The sequence below is a fragment of the Lepisosteus oculatus genome, chromosome 9 (assembly GCF_040954835.1).
Source record: "Lepisosteus oculatus isolate fLepOcu1 chromosome 9, fLepOcu1.hap2, whole genome shotgun sequence".
NCBI classification, from domain to species: domain Eukaryota; kingdom Metazoa; phylum Chordata; class Actinopteri; order Semionotiformes; family Lepisosteidae; genus Lepisosteus; species Lepisosteus oculatus.
This window is the reverse complement of record NC_090704.1, coordinates 30,607,712-30,626,989: the sequence shown is the minus strand read 5'-3', so window position 1 is coordinate 30,626,989 and position 19,278 is coordinate 30,607,712. Positions and strand designations below refer to the sequence as shown.

General features: G+C 39.4%; 1 protein-coding gene across 2 annotated transcripts; it reads right to left on the bottom strand.

Moving 5' to 3' along the window:
* Nucleotides 1–2,321: 2,321 nt before the first annotated feature.
* On the bottom strand, nucleotides 2,322–19,137 carry lpxn (leupaxin). 2 transcript variants are annotated; one of them, XM_015355857.2, is made up of 10 exons: nucleotides 18,821–19,137; nucleotides 18,165–18,256; nucleotides 14,042–14,112; nucleotides 13,278–13,377; nucleotides 10,957–11,247; nucleotides 10,029–10,205; nucleotides 9,496–9,577; nucleotides 6,997–7,145; nucleotides 4,786–5,073; nucleotides 2,322–3,538 (listed from the first exon to the last, which is right to left on the bottom strand). In XM_015355857.2, exons 1-9 carry the CDS (start codon nucleotides 18,831–18,833, stop codon nucleotides 4,804–4,806), a joined length of 1,245 nt encoding a protein of 414 aa, XP_015211343.2. In that variant the 5' UTR covers nucleotides 18,834–19,137; the 3' UTR covers nucleotides 2,322–3,538; nucleotides 4,786–4,803. The 2 variants fall into 2 exon arrangements, with proteins under 2 accessions (XP_015211343.2, XP_015211344.2); XM_015355858.2 differs by lacking the exon at nucleotides 18,165–18,256 and having other exon boundaries at nucleotides 18,821–19,136.
* Nucleotides 19,138–19,278: the final 141 nt, after the last annotated feature.

Genomic DNA, 19,278 nt, shown 5'->3' with positions numbered 1-19,278 from the left:
ATCATACTGTAGGCTCCTTATACGTAATCCTCCTTTCTCCTCTCCACATCAGAGGAACAATGTAATACACATTCGAGCTGACTGGTACGTATTCATTTCAGGACAATCTCATATTAAGCTACCTGCTCTTCTTACTTACATCACAGTCCTGCAGGGGCAGCTTGTCTACACGCCAAATGCTTAATCTGCTGTGCTTTAGGTGAAAAAATATAGGTTTCCTGTAGTTAATTTGTTCTCCGAAAGGCTTCATACAAACCTTTAAATGCTACTATTATTTGGAACCAGGATTAGAAAATCATTGATAAAGAGATTTCTTCTATCAATATTTGAGAGATCAAATTTGGCTTCCTCAAGTTGTAATCATTGAACAGTTATCTTTTTTAATATAATTAGATCACACATTTTCATTACAGAATGTACTATACATGACCCCTAGCTGAAACTTATTAGCTTATCACAGTCCCAGAAATGAGGTCTTGTAGGGTATTACTATGGCTAAAAACAGTAATATAGTTATCTTTATATTAATAGCATGATAATATATAAGGTGCAAAGCAAGAGCAGAGTGTAAGATCTACAAGAACCATCTCAACAGATGGGTTTTCTTGCTCTGGAAATTGATTAGAGATGCTGGGTTAATGGCAGCTGAAGCCACAAGGGTCTGGGAGAAGAGATGGGTCAGGAAGGACAGCCTGGACAGTGAGCGGAACGCATGGCGAATCAGCCAGTAGAGGAGTAAACAGGGTGAGAGGAGTTATGAGTGACGTGGGACTGAAGGCATTAGAGAGCAGTACTGGAAAAGCATCAAATACAGATTTGCTGGGTGGAGAGCTGCCTGGAAAGAGTAACAGTAGTTGCATAGAATAAATGAATTCTGTAGATGCTGCTCAAAAACAATAGGAGCATGCCAAAGAGACATCTTGTCTCTCCCACTTTAAAGTCTTCATCCAAAATCCAGAAGCACCAGATGTTCCGTCTTCCGTCTGCAGACGAAACGGTTCATTTGGAGCCACAATAAATGCTAGCACAGCATCTCCAGTCCCAGTGCAATGCTTTTCACATCCTCAACCTCAGTGATGGTCCATGTCTGCTTTTGGCAGATCAACATGAACTTTAAAGAGCTGCCTGTAGAGAGAGTGCTCAGTTTAAATAAAGAGACAGTGCTTTCCTCATCGCTGCCTTCATCTGGCAGCGATGGGAGCTGATGGTCACCCAGACTCCACTGGTATTTCTGAAATCAGGATCCAGAGGAATTAGACCAAGACAGTGGGAGCCATTGGCATGCAACACTGATAAACAAGGCCAGCCGAAACGTAGCCTAAGCCAGCTGAAATGATTCAGGCCTGTCTACTCCGTATATCATTTTTTTATGAACTCCATTTGTCCAAAGCAATTTACTTTTCTGAAAAACATCCCTCAGTGGACTGGCTATGATGTGACAGATTACCCAACTGGGAGGTCAGAGGGGTTTGGGTTCTTTTCTAAAAACACATACAGTACGTTTTTTCTTTAGCTGTTCCTCATACTGTGACTTAACTTTTCAAAAAAGTTAATTTTGTTCTTGGGCGGCATAGTGAATGGTGCAGTGGTTAGCATTGCTTCCTCAGAGCACTGGGGCTTTGGGTTCAGTTACTGGGGTGCCATCTGCGTGGAGTTGTTTATGTTCTCCTTGTGTTTATGTGGGTGCTCTGGTTATCTCTCATGTTTATTGATTGGTTTCTGGGGAAATTGGCCCTGCTGTGAATATGTGTTTATCTGAGTCTGTGTGCTCTGAGAAGGACTGACTGGTTGAATCCTGCTTTGCACCCATTGCTTGCCAGGATACACTCCTACCACCCTGTGACTCTGATGAAGTGGTCTAGGAAATGAATCTAAATTATTCTTCTTTCTCCGCAGTGGAGTTTCTTGCCACAGCTAGAATACAGCTGAGATTTTTCACAGGATTCTCAATCAAGGCACTCAGCTTCTCCAAGCAACAGGTGGTACACAGACATGAAGTGAGAGTGTGAGAAAAGGAAAACACATTTGGCAAAAAGGTGCAGAATTATTTATATGGCTAATCATTGAGCATACTGAGCATACTCACTTACTGTACTTACTGAACAGACTAATATGTCTGTAAGGTAAAGGGTACAGAAACTTTGATTAGAAATAAGCTATCAATAAGTATCATCTATAATATAAGGTACTGTATATAAGGCTTCTAGGGGGTAGTCAACATGTTTTTAGTACATGCAGGTCTTGATTATCTTAGTTTTAAGATAGTCATAGTTTTCAGAATCACCAAGAGCAATAATGAATACATATCAAACATGTATATGTCAATTTTCAGGAGGCTTTTAATAATATTCCTTATCAAACATGAATTCTCTAAATATCCGCAGTAGGCATTCATGGAAATTAAATTAAGAACTGATTGATAGAGTACAGTACAGGTGTGAATGTTCAACCTGGAGTGATATAATTATTGGAGTACTACAAAGATCTGTATTAAGACGCTGCTATTTCTGACATAAGTCAATGATTTAGATTCTTGTATAGCAAACTAGTAAACTTGTCAGATTATATCAAAATAGGAGGATTCTTAAGCACCATAGAAGCTTCAGAGGAAATAAAAAAATGGATAGCACTCGTGGTAAACTTCAGGCAGATGGCATATAATCTTAGCAGGTATATGTCCAGTAGAAATAACAAAAGCAAACTACAAATATTAAAAAGGAAAGAAAGAGCTTGAAGATACAACTTATGAAAATGACAAATGTTTAGGCTGATATCATCTACGTCTTCCAGACAATGTGGCTAAGAAATAAAACACAAAGTTAGGATATATAGTTTAAAAGTGTATAATCAAAATCAAGAACTGTTCATATATATACAGGTACATATATATTATATATGTTAAAATTATACAATACACTGGTGAGATCTCATTTAGAATTTTGTATGCAGTGGTGGCGACTATGCTACCAAAAAAAGATATTGCCACTCTGGAATAAGTCCAACGAACAGCACTGAGGTACTTTATAAAGGAATGTCCTATACAGACAGGCTAAAAAAACTAATTTGTTTTAGACTACAAGGGGACCTGAGTGAAACATTCACATCCACCAAGCCTTTGAGTTCAACCATATACAGTAGATCATGTAAAACATTGACTAGAGAACACAAGCAAAATCTATGTGGAAGTGCTTTTAAAACTGAGAACAGGAGGACCTTTTAAAGCTTTGTAGGAGTTTGGTTGGTGAAGGGGTTCCCTCCTATACGTAAATGCCTTGGGTTTCTTCAGGATGAAACATGCAATTAATTATTATTTCATATTGCCTTATTATATTCTCTATTAACCATATCATATTCATTCACAATTCACTCACATACATATGTAAAATACCTTGTGCAGGCTAATACTTTAAGAAAGCTCAAAATCCATTTGGAAATATAACACATTGAATCAAGCGTGGCGGATAATGAAGTGAGTTTATTCTGTCTTCATCCCATTTGCAGATTTGCAATCTAGTAGATCGAAGAAGATATTTCCAGTCTAGAGATTAAAAAAAAATGAAATCAACACTCACATGTAACAGACTCACAAGGAGAGGACACTAAAATCCATTCATGTTTGCAGCCGGAGGTTTCAGTGCTTTGAGGTACTGTAATTCTGTATCGGGACAGTCACTTTTTCCACTAGGGGGAGATGTTGCATACATTTCATCCATCCCTTCTCTCTCCGCTTCATCCAGTACAGGGTTGTGGGGGAAGCTGGAGTCTATCCAGGCAAGCCACAAGCTCAAGGCAGGATACAACCTGGATGGGATGCCAGTCCATCACAGGGCCGACTCAGACACAAATACAGACGCACTCATACACACTGGGGCCAGTTTTCCCAGAAATGAATTACCTACCAGAATGTCTTTGGACTGTGGGAGGAAACTCATGCAAACACATGGAGAACCTATAAATTCCATGCGGACAGCCCAGATCCCCAGCACTGCAATGCTAACCTCTGCCAGTGTGTCATAATTATTTTGTTCCCAAACTATTTATTTATCATAACTTGTCCACATTTTGGCACACACAGGTCTTCCATGAAAGACATTTTATCAAATAGATTGAAAGATAGCAACCATTCAAATGCCAGAAGGCATTACGTGTCATCTAGACATCTAGTCAGCATTATTGAAGCAGAATTATCAGTTGAAGTTAAATTCCTGTTTTTAATCATATCATTCACTTCTGTTATGTCTACCCCAATGTCACATTGTAAGGGTTTTTATGATGACATCAATATTGTCTGCAGTGAGGATGTAAAATGAATAACCATACCATGTACTGTGGGTTGAAATGATTTATAACATTTTAACTTAAGATTTAAAACACCTTCGGTCGTGTTTCTTACCCTAGACATGATGTAAGCAGAATCCAATTTAGAACTGTTATTGTTTTCAACTCAGATCTGAAAATAAAGCTTATGAGCCACCACAAAGGAAATATCTAACTGTTTGAATTATTTAGAGATAAAGACATCCATATTCCTCTAATGTTTTTTCTGCTTCAGGGGTGTTTTAGCTACAGTGATTTTGAAACGATTTACTTCGCTGTGCTGCGCTGGCTCTCCATCCTTATCCTTCCCATCCAGCAGATTATTTCTAATGTATTTAGAAGCGTGCACTTATCAAGCGACATCAGTATGAAATCAGTATTTTTTTTACCCTAACCTATCGTGGCTTTGTAAACATTAGTGAGCATGTACTTGTGTAGTTAGATAAAAGAAAAAGACCAAGAACGAACCAGGAGCAAACCGTGGGCTCACGAAAGGAAGAGTCTCTGGTGGCAGCCTGCGCAGTAGGGCTTTCCCTCACGCTCCTTGAACACGCCCTGGGCCAGCTGGCGCAGGCAGAAGGCGCAGACGAAGTGGTCGGGGTGGAACTTGCGCCCCAGGGCCGCGATGCAGCGGCCCGAGATGGGCTTCTTGCACCCTCCGCACAGCGTGCCCTGCCGGGCGTGGAAGTGCAGCGTGCACAGGGGGCGGCCATCCAGCTCCATGAAACAGCCGTCCTGGAAGGGGCTGAGGCAGTCCTGCACGGGCGCACGCAGAGAGAGCAAAGCGAGAGGGTCTGAGTGTGAGTGTGGAAGCATGTAGTATGTGCCTGTGTGTGAGTGTGTAGGCATGCAGTATGTGCGTGTGTGAGCGTGTAAGCATGTGGGTGAGAGTATGTGTGTGTGAGTGTGGAAGCATGCAGTATGTGCGTGTGTGAGCGTGTAAGCATGTGGGTGAGAGTATGTGTGTGTGAGTGTGGAAGCATGTGCTTTGTGTGTGTATGTGAGTGTGTAAGCATGTGGATGAGAGTATGTGTGTGTGAGTGTGGAAGCATGTAGTATGTGCCTGTGTGTGAGTGTGTAGGCATGTAGTATGTGCGTGTGTGAGCGTGTAAGCATGTGGATGAGAGTATGTGTGTGTGAGTGTGGAAGCATGTGCTTTGTGTGTGTATGTGAGTGTGTAAGCATGTGGATGAGAGTATGTGTGTGTGAGTGTGGAAGCATGTGCTTTGTGTGGGTATGTGAGTGTGTAAGCATGTGGATGAGAGTATGTGTGTGTGAGTGTGGAAGCATGTGCTTTGTGTGTGTATGTGAGTGTGTAAGCATGTGGATGAGAGTATGTGTGTGTGAGTGTGGAAGCATGTGCTTTGTGTGTGTATGTGAGTGTGGAAGCATGTGGGTGAGAGTATGTGTGTGTGAGTGTGAAAGCATGTAGTATGTGCACGTAAGCATGTGGGTGAGAGTATGTGTGTGTGTGTGTGTGTGTGTAAACATGTGGGTGAGAGTATGTGTGGGTAAATTGCAGCTGCTGGCAATTTAAAGGGGTTTCCACGTGTGCCTTTTAAAGGCAGTGTGGGCAGTCCAGTCCCCTTCAAACATCCTCTTTAGATACAGTGATTGCCGGGTGGAATTTCCTGCCTGACCTTCAAATTTGATCAACACGTTGTTTTCTGTATCAGTCACAAATCAGAAACATACAGTAATCTTTCTGATGATCTGAACTCTAGAAGCTTCTCCGAACACTCTAACACTCACAGAAGATCAGAGGTGCAACGTTCGATTGACACAGATAAGGCCACGAGATTCTAATAATAGAAATTATGAATATACTCTAATGTATAGTACAATATACAATATATAATATAAAATGAGTACAATCCAAACTCTGCACATTCACTGTTGGCATTGGGACACAACTGAATGAATTATTTCCATTATTTTAGGCTACTCAATATTTGCTAGGGGGAAGGTCCAGCACATGGAAGAGGCGAGTGACCCAAAATAGAAATGAGGCTCTAGTGTAGGAGTGTCACATTGCTGTGTGGAAGAGACCAGTAATATACTTTGAAGGCAATTCCTTTGTGTTTTGAATGCCTTACACAGTCTTTACTTTCTGTATGTGAAAATGTAATTGTACAAAGCAGCAACTATTACAGGGAGACTCAGTGCTTAACAGCTGGAAGACGAAAAGAAAGATAAATTGTGAATACATTCAAAGTTATCTATTAGATATTGTAACGCTTACGGCCGACAAGCACTGTGTAAGAGCCGGCGTACCAGAGCAGGTGATGTCACCGCCCTTCCCTGTGATAGCAGGACTACAGTTACTGAGTTCAGATCATCAGAAAGATTACTGTATGTTTCTGATTTGTGACTGATACAGAAAACAACGTGTTGATCAAATTTGAAGGTCAGGCAGGAAATTCCACCCGGCAATCACTGTAGAGGCTGTAGAGAGATCGCTCTTTAGCTCACGTGGCTAGGTCACTGCAGAGAGACGCGGGAGTCCCGGGTTCGAGCCTCCAGTTGGGATGGGGCCGACCAGATGCGGCAAGGGCGCCCGCCTGAGCCCCCGTTACGTTATAATATTTAACTTCGAACCCTGTGGAACATTTTTTTCTCCTTGCTGAATCGAGCGTTACAGCTGAGCTTAAAGCGGAGGCGGGTGGTACTGTAACTCACTGCGCACACGAAACACGCGGTGTGCCAGGTGCCGTTGGCAGCCGACAGGTAGTTCTCCCTCACTGGATCCCCACAGCCAGAGCATTTCGGCGCATAGAGGCGGTAAAAATCTGCGTGGCAGTACGGCTTGCCCTCACGCTCCAGGAAACCTAAAAAAACACGCCACATGGGGGGGATGGATCAGGAGGGTGCTCGGGCTGGAAAACGCGCCGGATTTCTGTGATTCGCACTCAGTGAATGTGACTCAAACACAAAGACAACCTCATTAAATCACTAAGTTACAGCGGTGTAGCCGCTATATTCCAGACATAGAATATATTCTGTTATATATAATACATTATTATTATATGTATTATTATTATTATTATTATTATTATTATTATTATTATTATTATATGTATTATTTTATTATAATAAATATTTTCGCCCGGTGCGATTGACTGATGTGCCGTCCACGGTGTACCCTGCCTTGCGCTTGTTGCTTGACGGGAGAGGCAAAGGCTCTCCCTGAATTGGAAAAAACGGTTACAAAATGTTTGGACAGATTTTCTGCCTGGTATAGTAAACTAGTGATAGCCAAACTGAACTTGTACTAAAAACTTCATTTAATGGGAGTCAAGGCATCCTGGTGGTACAGGTGGTTGACCTGTGAGATGAGTCAATCAAGAATAGATCTCCATCTAAAGGTCTTGATCCAAGGTCCAGAGAGATCAAACATAATGAATTAATTTAATTTTCAAACTGATTTTAGAACTGGGTGGTTTTAGTGACCACTATGAGGTTTCCTCTTCCTATATTTATACACTGTTTACTGTTGCTAAGGGTTCATAGATGAGAAACTTCTAACAAAAGATTTGACTTCATCTTGCTCGGTTGAGGGAACAATAACCTGACCAAAGACCAGGCGCTAAGAACTGTAAGCAAGCAACCCACTTTACTGTAATAAAACTGTTACTAGCTAAATAGTTATTTTAATTCTTGATGACTATTTCTGCAGAAAGGAGAAGGCATCAGGTTTGCATTAACAACTTCCTGTGCTGCTTGAGTGACACAGGATACGCAGTACGCCTGTGAAATAGTGAAGCTATAATATTCTGTACTCACCTTGATGTTTATGGGCCTACTGACTGGTATCTACTGACTGGGCTCCAAATAGACCCTCAACGAAGTGCACTAATGAGATCTTATTTGCACAGCGTGGAAGGCGACTTATTCCTAATGGGAAAGAAGGGTCTAGACAGGGGAATCTGAGCTAACAATAGAAAGCCAGGTGGACATAATAATAACCCTAGGGCAGGGTGTATAACGCTGCTCTAGGCTAGGACTGTTAGCCCTTCATTTGCTCGTCTATGGACAGCATGTTTGCGCCATTGTACTTTTTGGACAATCAGTCTGTATAAACCTATGCACATTTTGCACATATTTTATTGTTTTTACAGTGACTATGATCATCACATTTTGCACACACATATGTATTTATTATTTATTTATTTATTTATTTATTTATTTATTTTGTTGTCTTTTGTTTTATAACTATTCTGATGTCTGTTTTTGCTTGTCTTGGGCTGGACTGCTGTAACACATCAATTTCCCTATGGGATTAATAAAATATTATCTATCTATCTATAATGTAGGGCTCCTGTTGCTGGAGTCAGGGAAGACAGGGGCCAGAAGATTTAGAAACAGTGAGCCTATTTCACAACAATCAAAGGAAACAAAATTACTGTCAAAAGATCTAGGACAAACAATATGCTGCTGTATGACCAGCTGTACTACATAATCAACGACTGGAATTCATTCACTAAAGCAGAATCCTTACTCTCCCATTACTGTTGAATGATGTGTTGGATATTATATCTGCTTGAGACAGGAATTAGCAACATTTAGCTTTATATTTGTTTGATTGATAGTTGTTTCTATAAAGTGTGATGCATGAAGCCTGTGCACTGAAGGTAAGACATCTTCTGGTGACTATGACAGGGAAGCTAAGATGCCCACTATGTACACCTGTCTGTACAGCAGTAATGAACATTCACAAGTGGTGGGGCCAAGAGCACAGGAATCGCCTTAGGCATGAGATACAGAGCCCTGGGCAAGTTAGGACACAAGCGGAGCTGGGACTAAGGTCAGGAACATAGAGGCTGGACAGCCAAATTTAGCATAACAAGAGTCGGCCTTGTGAAAGTGGTAATCATTTGTGCACCTTTGTGTAATGAAAACCTGGCTGGTGGTATTTGAGAAATATTTGAATATATTTGTCTTTATTAATCATTATACTGTAGGTACTGTAAACAACTCAGCTGTAGTACATGCTTCATGCACTAGGTTATCTGCTATGAGCAACAGTTCTGTTAATAAATACGAGACCTGTAAAAAGCACGCAATAAATATGCTTATTATTATTATATTTATAGTAATTTACAGTTATTACACATTACCATCACTAAGTGAATGAGTCCTTAGTCTACGTGTCAGTGTGTGTTTGCTTCAGTCTCTCACCCTCTGAGCCGAACACATGTCCACATGCTGTACAGAAGAAGTGCTCTGGGTGCCAGGAGCGGTCCAGTGCTGTCAGGATGTTCTGTGGGGGAGATGACACTGCTGGATACAATCCTACCAGCATACATCCTTCTACAGAGCATTTAGCTTTCGGGATACCGTCGTGTAAAAAGCCATTTTAACATTCAAGAAGTTCTACCTGAACACCCCTAAAGCACAGGGAATACACTGATGGAAAGTCATTGTAACAAACACAGATGGCACAGTGTTAATGTGTTTAACACTGCTGCCTTATGTACTTAAGTACTGGGTTAGATTTTAGACCAGGGCACCTTCTTTGTGCAATTTGCATATTCTTTCTATATTCATACTGTTTTTTGGTGGGTGTTTTTGTCTCCTCTTACTTCCTAGGATAGATAAATTGGTATCTTTAAATGGTCTTCACCCCTGGTCCTGGAGATCCCCTGTTCAGCCGATTTTTAGAAACAGTCTTTAATTCCTTGATTTCCAAGTGAAATTGACTATAACTGTACCTGCAAGATGGGTCCATTGCAGTACGCACAGCGAGGAGCGAAGATATTCTGATAGTCTGTCTCACAGTAGGGTTTTCCATCTCTTTCAAAGAAACCGCATGAAACTCCAAGCTCCTCCTTACACACACAGCACACAAAGTGTTCGGGGTGCCAGGTCATGCCCATAGCTGTGATCACCTGAGCGGAGAAAGAGAGGAATAAAGCAGGGAAGAAACAAGTTTGATCCATGTCAGGTTTCCCAAGCTGCACACTCTTTTAAACGTACTGATTAATGAAGGAAAGCAGTATTAAGTGCCTTGTAAAACTGAGCACATTTATGGAGGAAAGGATTTAAATGTCGACAAGCGCTGCAAAAAAAACATTAAGCTAAAATATGTTGATTGCATAAGCATTCACCCCCTGAGAAAATACTTGTTGGAATCATCTTTGACATCAATTACTTTTTGGATGTCTACCAGCTTTGCAGACTTGCTCAGTTTCTGTAAAGTTGGCTGGGGATCGTTGATGAAGTTTTGTCACAGTTTACCCATTAACGTATAGAATCTGAGCATTCAAGTTTGATTAAAAATGTTCACTTCAAAAATGTTTGTACATCATTTGTTAAATAACAAAAGGGGGCATCACTAGAAGGGAATGGATACCTGTTCAAGACACTGTATTTAATATGTTATTTGCACATATTTGTGTACATTTCTGCAAATCATCTTAGACAACAAGGTAACAAAAGGTCTTTAGAACCTGTTTGCTCATATAAGGACCAGAAAATATTAAGTACCAGGGCGTGTACTTTACCAGTAAGCAAATATGAAGCATATTATTTCAACATTTAAGGAGGCCTGGTTCTAAAACAACATTCAGTAACATTCAGATAAGTTAATATTTGCTTTTATTAAAGTGCGCATCATTGACTTCTATTACTTTATAGTACCTTTCCCACAATGCACTTGCCACAAGCAGCACAATGGCCTTTGGCAGCGGTGTGCACACCCATCTTCTCCATATCAGAGCTGAGGACACCAAGAAGGTGGTCTATGGAGGCTCCTTCTGCCCCCGGAGGGTGCTGGGCTGTCTTGGTGGGCGTCTTGTTGGGTGTCTTGCCAGTGGTCTCCGGTTCTGCTGGGCTGTGCATCGCCTTGTCCTTCTTCTCAGGCTCCTTCTCTTTCTCCTTTCCCCTCTTTGCGAGGACCGGTAGCGCAGAGGAGGGAGATCTGTCAGGCAGCTAAAAATATTTATGAAGAGATCGAACGTTTTCAGGGAATTCTGGAATTGTTTTTCGTGTAACATGGCAACTGTAAATGGTTTCCAAAATACACTGTCGTTTGAAATAAAAATATATGAAAGAGCTCATCCAAAAGTAAATATCTAAACTGCCAAAATAAATGTTGTTTCCATGCCAACCGAGGATTTCAAGTGGAGTCCTTTTCTACAGGCGGCCAAAGAGTTGTCTGTATAATGTTTCCAGATCCTGCAGCTTCATACTTCAAAATTATTATTTTTAAGAGTACCTAATGAATTAAATAGGCAGAGAATATTTTCACATTAGGAATTTTTATTAGGAATCTGTATTTGTTAACACATCATCATTGTCCTGATATGCTTGTTATTGTCAATGCTTATTGGGACAGTACATATTCTTTCTCTTTTGCCATTCGTTTAATGTAAGCACTGTACCAACATTTTTCACACAGCACCTGAGGCCCATATCTGCACTTGGCAGTCATGTTATTGTATCGTATCTTCATGCATTTCTGTGATTTAATGCTTTAAGTTACCTTGCATAAGGACAGGAGCCAAACTAATACTACTGAATTCTGGCCAGGTCAGTCCCTTCATCGGAGTTATCACCCATCCCAACTTTGACCTGAGATGTGTGTTTTTTTCCTTTCAACAATAAGAATGACTGAGCTGAAATATTAGGGACCTGGTGTTGAAGTTAAACAAAAACTTGCTGAAGTGCATGTGTAATTTAGTGGAGTGTATGCCTTAGGTTAGAAATGCAGTAAAACTTACATAGCCCTATATGTAAGATTGCTTTATTTTTTATGTTCATAATCAGCTTTGATCTACATTTCACCCTTTTTCCAGTTAAGTACATTACTGTGGCAAGTTATTGTTTGCCATCTGTAAAATTTATGTTAGTCTTCATAAGCTTCTGGAGTACAGTATGTTGTTTCTAAATTCCTATTCTCATGACCTCATATTCAAAACACGATTCCTATAAAATTGGGACATAAAAATGGAGAGAGAACGTTCGTCTGAGTATCTAAAGCAACATTATTATATTCTGTAGCATCATTCAGCAAGGGAATGGGACAGTGATGGAAACCGGCATGGCATCCTTCATTTTCTCCTGCATCTCTTTGTAGCGTGTTGCTGTACAGTATGTCTGAGTCAACTCCACTCGCCCAGTCATGGTGTAACAGCAGCTCGTCTCCCTGAGAGCGATTCAATAAACTCTTCTCTCTAGGTCTGAACTCAGAAACTCTGAACTCTTCTCTCTGTGGGCCTGGACTCTGTAAACTCTTCTCTCTGTTTGCCTGCACCCTGTAAACTCTTCTCTCTGTAGGTCTGCACCCTGTAAACTCTTCTCTCTGTGGGTCTGCACCCTGTAAACTCTTCTCTCTGTTTGCCTGCACCCTGTAAACTCTTCTCTCTGTGTGCCTGCACCCTGTAAACTCTTCTCTCTGTTTGCCTGCACCCTGTAAACTCTTCTCTCTGTAGGTCTGCACCCTGTAAACTCTTCTCTCTGTTTGCCTGCACCCTGTAAACTCTTCTCTCTGTAGGTCTGCACCCTGTAAACTCTCTCTCTGTGGGTCTGCACCCTGTAAACTCTTCTCTCTGTGGGTCTGCACCCTGTAAACTCTTCTCTCTGTAGGTCTGCACCCTGTAAACTCTTCTCTCTGTAGGTCTGCACCCTGTAAACTCTTCTCTCTGTTTGCCTGCACCCTGTAAACTCTTCTCTCTGTAGGTCTGCACCCTGTAAACTCTTCTCTCTGTGTGCCTGCACCCTGTAAACTCTTCTCTCTGTTTGCCTGCACCCTGTAAACTCTTCTCTCTGTAGGTCTGCACCCTGTAAACTCTTCTCTCTGTGGGTCTGCACCCTGTAAACTCTTCTCTCTGTGGGTCTGCACCCTGTAAACTCTTCTCTCTGTGGGCCTGCACCCTGTACACTCTCTGGGCCTGGACTCGATAGGCTAGAGTAATAAAAAGAAAGAAGGCAGAAAGGAAACGATGTCTGTGGCCTCTCACCCCCAGGTCCAGTTCCAGCAGTCCAGTCATTATGGCATCCAGCTCCCGTGTTGCTGATCCGGGGCTGAGCAAACAGGCCTCCTCAGGGTGCGGTACCTCACTAGTATACAAAGGAAAAACAGTTCCTGCCCTTGTATGTAGTTTTGCAGCAGGTGTGGCCACAGAAACCACATTATATTTAACCGAAACAGCAGAACAGTCGACCAATTTGCAATGTGTACACTATGTAGTGTATCAGTTAATTACAAGACAAAATCTTGCGGTTTACTGTAGTTTCCGCTAAATTAGACTTTAAGATAAAACACATCATTACTAATCTAGTCATAATTAAAATTATGTCTGCCTGCATATACAGTATATATACTGTTTATGTGTGTTTGTCTGTGAAGGGAGGTATTCAGGTGGGTAGATGTGTCTTGTTGTTTGTATACGTGTTCATTTTAAAATCTGAGCTTTCAGTTGTGCATGTAGACATTCTAGCTTCAACTGTTTGCTTCAGTTTTGGCTGTATATTACCACTGAATACTCATGCTTGTTTGAGAATATTCTAAATATCAAAAGTCATTTGGTTAAGCAATTTAGAGCTGATAATAAATCCAACATTCAGGATGTGTTATTAGACTAAGTTAGGACTAAACAGTGACTAGTCCGGGGAAGAATTTTGCGTGTGTGCAGATGCATTTTGATTTTGAGACTCATTCTGTCTCTTTTCCCTTCTGTGTGTTTAATTTCAGAAATATTTTTAAAAAACATATCAGTCTCACCTGTATACATGTTCACTCTCGATCTCTTGTGCTGGTTTTGCTGGGAGTTTGGTGGTGTAGACTGGCTGGACCTGAAATGGCAAAGGTACATGAGACACAGACTACTCAGCCAGCATTTTGTTTTTACTTTGCTAAACAGCTTCATTAAAACCAAATAATAAAAACTAGCAATACAGAACATCTTAAACCACAGAAGAGAATGCTACTTTGCAAAAGCAAAAACTCATTTTAGCAGAATATTAAGAGACAGGAAATACAGATGCATGGACTGTTGATTTAATCATATAAGGTGTTTCTAAGAAGCTCTGATAAAACCACCTTGTTGCTTTGATCTTCTGCAAAATTATCACATCCAGTTTCTAATGTCACAAAAACAAAACAACCTTAACCCTAAGAGAAATGGTAGCCTACCGAATTAACTTATTTAACTTCTGTGTAGTTTTTTTAGCATTTGGAAAAACAAAATGGGGGTAAACTTAGTTTAGAAATATATGTTTCTGAAATAACACGCAGGAATGTGAAAACAGAAAATACTCTCTGACCAAACACTTGCTCAAACAATGACCAGTCTGATGCCAGTTTGAAACTGTGGTTCTATAGTGTGAAAACTCAGTTTAAAATGATCCTTATCTCCACTTTCAGAACGTGTCTTGGTAATCCATTCTTTACATTAAAAAAGACAAAACACAAGCGAATAAAAGGAACAGCAGAAGATGTATATTTCAAGTACAGCTATATAAAAATAATAACATATACATGAGGCTGTGTGAGAATAAGAAAACAAATTGTGTTTTTTAATGGGTTTTTTACTGTATGCTCAGTGTCACCTGGGTCAAACAATATTTTTAAAAAGAATTAAGTGCAGCATCACTGAATAAATAAGACATTATAGTACAGTAATTAATACTTCAATTAATTCGATATAGTTAATACTAAATTTTTGCAAATGATGTGATACTGAAAATATCTCGAGACTTCCTGTTTGTTTAAGCAAATTAGAGGCTTCTAACCATATTTTTCTCTCTTTCTCATTCTCTGATTTCATCAATGTGTTTTTCTTCTCCATGCAGTTGCTTGGATTTTACTCCTTCTCAGTGGATGTCTGTCTTTATCTTTAAAGAGAAGATGCAAAGGCAGACCCCAGACTGACTCAGACCTCCCCAAATCGACATTGCTGCTCTGGAATAGGTACAAAGGGTGACCAGGTACATTCCCAGGATAATGCCCAGAACCTAGGGGGAGCCCGAATTCCATACCCATGATCAATAAAACATCTATCTAGATGAGGGCTGAGTCATGCTGGATGGAACACATCTGCATTGCAGGGGGACTGAGATGTGTAAAATCCTTGAATAGTCTAGTTAAGGTCAGCCCACTTGTCCCAGCAAAGAGAACCATACAGCACCAGAAATCAAAAGAGAAAATGCCGCATTTTTATATATAAAAGACTGAATGAAAGTGTTGTGGGTTAAAATCATATCTGATGTGATGAGGCAAGTAGAACTGAAACAAGCTTCAAACTTGGATATTGAAATTAACAACTGAAGAAGAATTGCATTTTTTCAAGAACTAATGTCCAAGCCTAGTCCCTATGGTTAAGATGCTTTGATTATCAAACTAAATCCCTCCTTAAACATATGTGCATTAAAATGAGAGCCTCACTAAGATCAAAATGCTGTATGAATACAAAATTATCTAGTACTTCAACTACATTGTGTGGCCCAGGTAAGTATCCCACATAGGATTTTATTACTTCAGTACCTGGAATAAATCTCTGAAGAATTATTTTCCTTGTGTTCCAATCAGACATCTTTAAAAAGTCCAGTTTGGCTTGGGCAGTATATATTATGGGGAGGTGTAAGTTTTAAATTTCTTTCTCAACTTCCCTATTGATGTTTCAGTTCCACCTTCTGTGTTAATGCTCTACTGTATGTCACAGCCGGAAGACCTTTGTAGAGGTAACTATCAGATAACATTAGACTGTGTCAGTCTAAAGGTAGAATTGATTATATATTGATTGATTATACATGGACTAGGGTCCCACAGCTGCACTGAACTCTATTATTATTCAAATTGAAACAAGATTTTTTCATCTGAGCTCTTAGAATAGGCGTGTCCATCCATTGACGAATCTTGTGAGTAATCTATCCAATTAAGAAATCTCTGGACCTTGATGGCTGACAGGTTATAATATTTTAGCTCTTAAATGAAATGACTTCATTTAACAAATCCCTTGTTTTATTGATCACGATTGGAGCATCTCTGAATCTTTAGAAACTAGAGATTTAATAATGGCCCACAAAACCTGCTGGTTTAGGGCTCCCCAGGACCTGAGATGCATCCACAATAACAATGTACAGTAGACTTTAAAGTAAAACAGGAGACGTGCAATTTGAAATTTGACAAAAACAAGAACAAATAAGCTGTTATCTGCTTAGGATAAACTGAATAAAGTGCTAAACTCCTAAAAACAGAAAAATTGTCTGCATGTCAGACATGCCATTAGTTTCTGCTCAGAATAAATGTCTTTAAAGAATGTAATCTCCTTATCTTCTAATAAGATAAATACATACGGTTAAACTCTTATGGTGCTTTTTGCTAGATAGCCAATAACAGGTGTACATAGAGAAATAGTTGTGCTTCTTCCTAAATGTTTATGAATGGCCCTAAAAATGTAGCTGGATTGGTAGACTACATCTTTACTAAATATATAGTATATAGGCTGTTGTAAGTCTTTGATGCACAGGATTCCTTCTGAGATGTCTGAGTCTTTACATGTACATTTGATCCAAAGTATAGGGGATATTTACTACCCTTTACTTACTATTGAAAAGCTTAAGAAGACTGGAAGCTTTTTGATTAAAAAAACTGCTACTGTTAATGTTATAGTTATATATAATTTATAGTGAAGATGAAACTTTAGCTATTTAATCTTAGTGACATGTCTGATTAGAGGGAATTAGCAGCTAATGGTATTTCCTTATTGAGCTGTCCTTTAATGTATTATTCTTCTTTGTAGATTCTACTTAATGATTAAAATGTGCTGCATAGCAGAATTTACTTTAAATTGTCCTTGTATATCCTTGCAAACAGCTTGTTTAACAAAGTTTGAAAATACATTTGCTATGTCTTCTGCACATTACACATTCTGCACATGTGTAGAACTGTACTTATTTATGCCTTACAATTTTTCCCTGCTTTAGATTTGCGTCTGTTTGCAAATCTTTCTGTGTCTTACACTGCTGTTGAATAGCGATACCTTTCCCTGCGTTTACCGTTTACAGTATCATCAGCATAGTCAACCAGTGTGCGATTCGTAGTCTGGTACATTTCATTCCTATACTGTTAGACAAAAATATTGACACCCTTCATTTGAAATGATCTTTCAATAATTCATTCCACTTAATTTTATTTCATAAACTACATTTGTGTGTCAGTGATATATTTGACATATGCTGAACGTTCCTAGAATGTAGGAGTGAAAGGGAGTCAGTTAACTCAGTTCAGAATACAGGTGCTGCTGTTAATTTCAGCAACTCAATAGGTGTTTCCATAGGGATCTTCAGACAAGATCTGGAGGATTCAGGTTCTTATTTCATCTCACAGATTACTCGTAAGACCGCTATACTGTACATGAAATCCAGTTTTGAATCCATTAAATTTGAACCGGCAAACATTTAAGAAAGAGTTCAGTTGACCTAGTGGACGTTGCCAAAGACTTTCTGAAAATTGAGATGTACAGTACTGTATCAGAGACTTACATCCTTTAAAAGATTTTTACTTTTTTCACTTCATGGAAATTTGTTCATTAATAGTTTCCTCTGAGAGCCAGGGATGTACACAGTCATTTATTTACAGGTTAAATTGTCTACAACAGAAAAATAAAGGTTTTACAAATTTAAAGTAACATGAAAATACATTTAGGGCAAGTCCTTAAAGCTTAATACTTCTAAATATATAACTGACTGCTCTACATACAGTAGTTCTCTTTGATGACTTATTTCAAAATATATCTTTACTCTTAAATAAAAAGTAACCAGATTTTTTTAATTATGAATTTTTGAAGCGCAGAACCATTATGCATCACTGGTGTAAAGAATTTCCTCTAAAATCACCCATTTACCCAGTTATCTCCTCTGCTGCCTCTTGTAGAGGTATTATCTTGCCCTTCTGAACTCTGGGAAGAACTCACAGCCAACTCCTCCAGTAAGCTGTCTACAAGATAATAATAGTGATTGTTGTTATTGTATTTGTCCTTAACATCACCAGTTTTCTTATTATCCATATAAAACAGAATTGTCCTTTGTTGTTTCAGCAAAGTGTGTGTACTCGTGCAATGTAATTACAGTATGAAATATTTTATTACTGTGGCCATTTTATTCTTTTACATTATCCTGTTATCCTGAGTGACACCTCCTCACCCATGCCCTCACCTCAAAACACATTTTAAAAATACTCCCTTTGCAGTTCTTTTTCTCAAATACTGCTGTATATCTGTTTCTTTATATATTCTCAATGTCTTTTGTCCTGTATGACTTTATTCTCTAGATCACGCCATGTCTAAGACCTCGGAAACCTAAAACGCTCAACTGAATCTTATTCAAAACAAAATAAAACATTCTATTGCCAGTAACTCTTAAATTCTCAAATCTTTGACTCAGTCATTAAAACTGACCTGCTGAACTGAAAAATAAAAAACAATTACATCTCTGAAATATACAATACATTCACGTATATCAAATGCTCCTACTAAACATAAAATTGCATTAAAACACTTACCTAATTCATCCATTTCAATGCTGCTGTTTAAATGGCTTTGTTTTGGGAGAATATGTACAGTACAGTATATCTCAGCGCTGCAGTCTAGGCTAGTGAGTAGGTCTGTGTGTGTGTGAAACTCAGAGCTTCATCCTGTCAGCCTATGTGTAAGTGTGTGTGGCCTGCATAGATGCTGTCATGTGCTATTGTGAACGTATGTGATCTTATGTCAATGGTTTTCGGATCTAATCTGAAGTGTCTCAACCCTGATGATCATGTATTGAAATAAAAAGTAAAAAAAAAAGTTTACTTCCCTACAGCATTCAAACTCCGAGTGAATCTGAGTCACTCAGTTTCGTTACTAACTCATACACCCACAGATCACATTAAAACACACTGCACCATTTCCTGTCAGTTACCTTCGAAACCATTCAGATCTTCCCTTTTCATCAGAAACCTGCAGTGAACGTCTTCAAGTA

Excerpts from the sequence above, each read along its gene's own strand:
- lpxn (XM_015355857.2), bottom strand. Across the intron at positions 11,248-13,277 it reads TGCTGGAACTGGACCTGGGG|CTGCCTGACAGATCTCCCTC; the intron begins GTGAGAGGCCAC and ends AAATATTTTTAG. Across the intron at positions 5,074-6,996 it reads CCGCGTGTTTCGTGTGCGCA|GACTGCCTCAGCCCCTTCCA; the intron begins GTGAGTTACAGT and ends GCGCCCGTGCAG.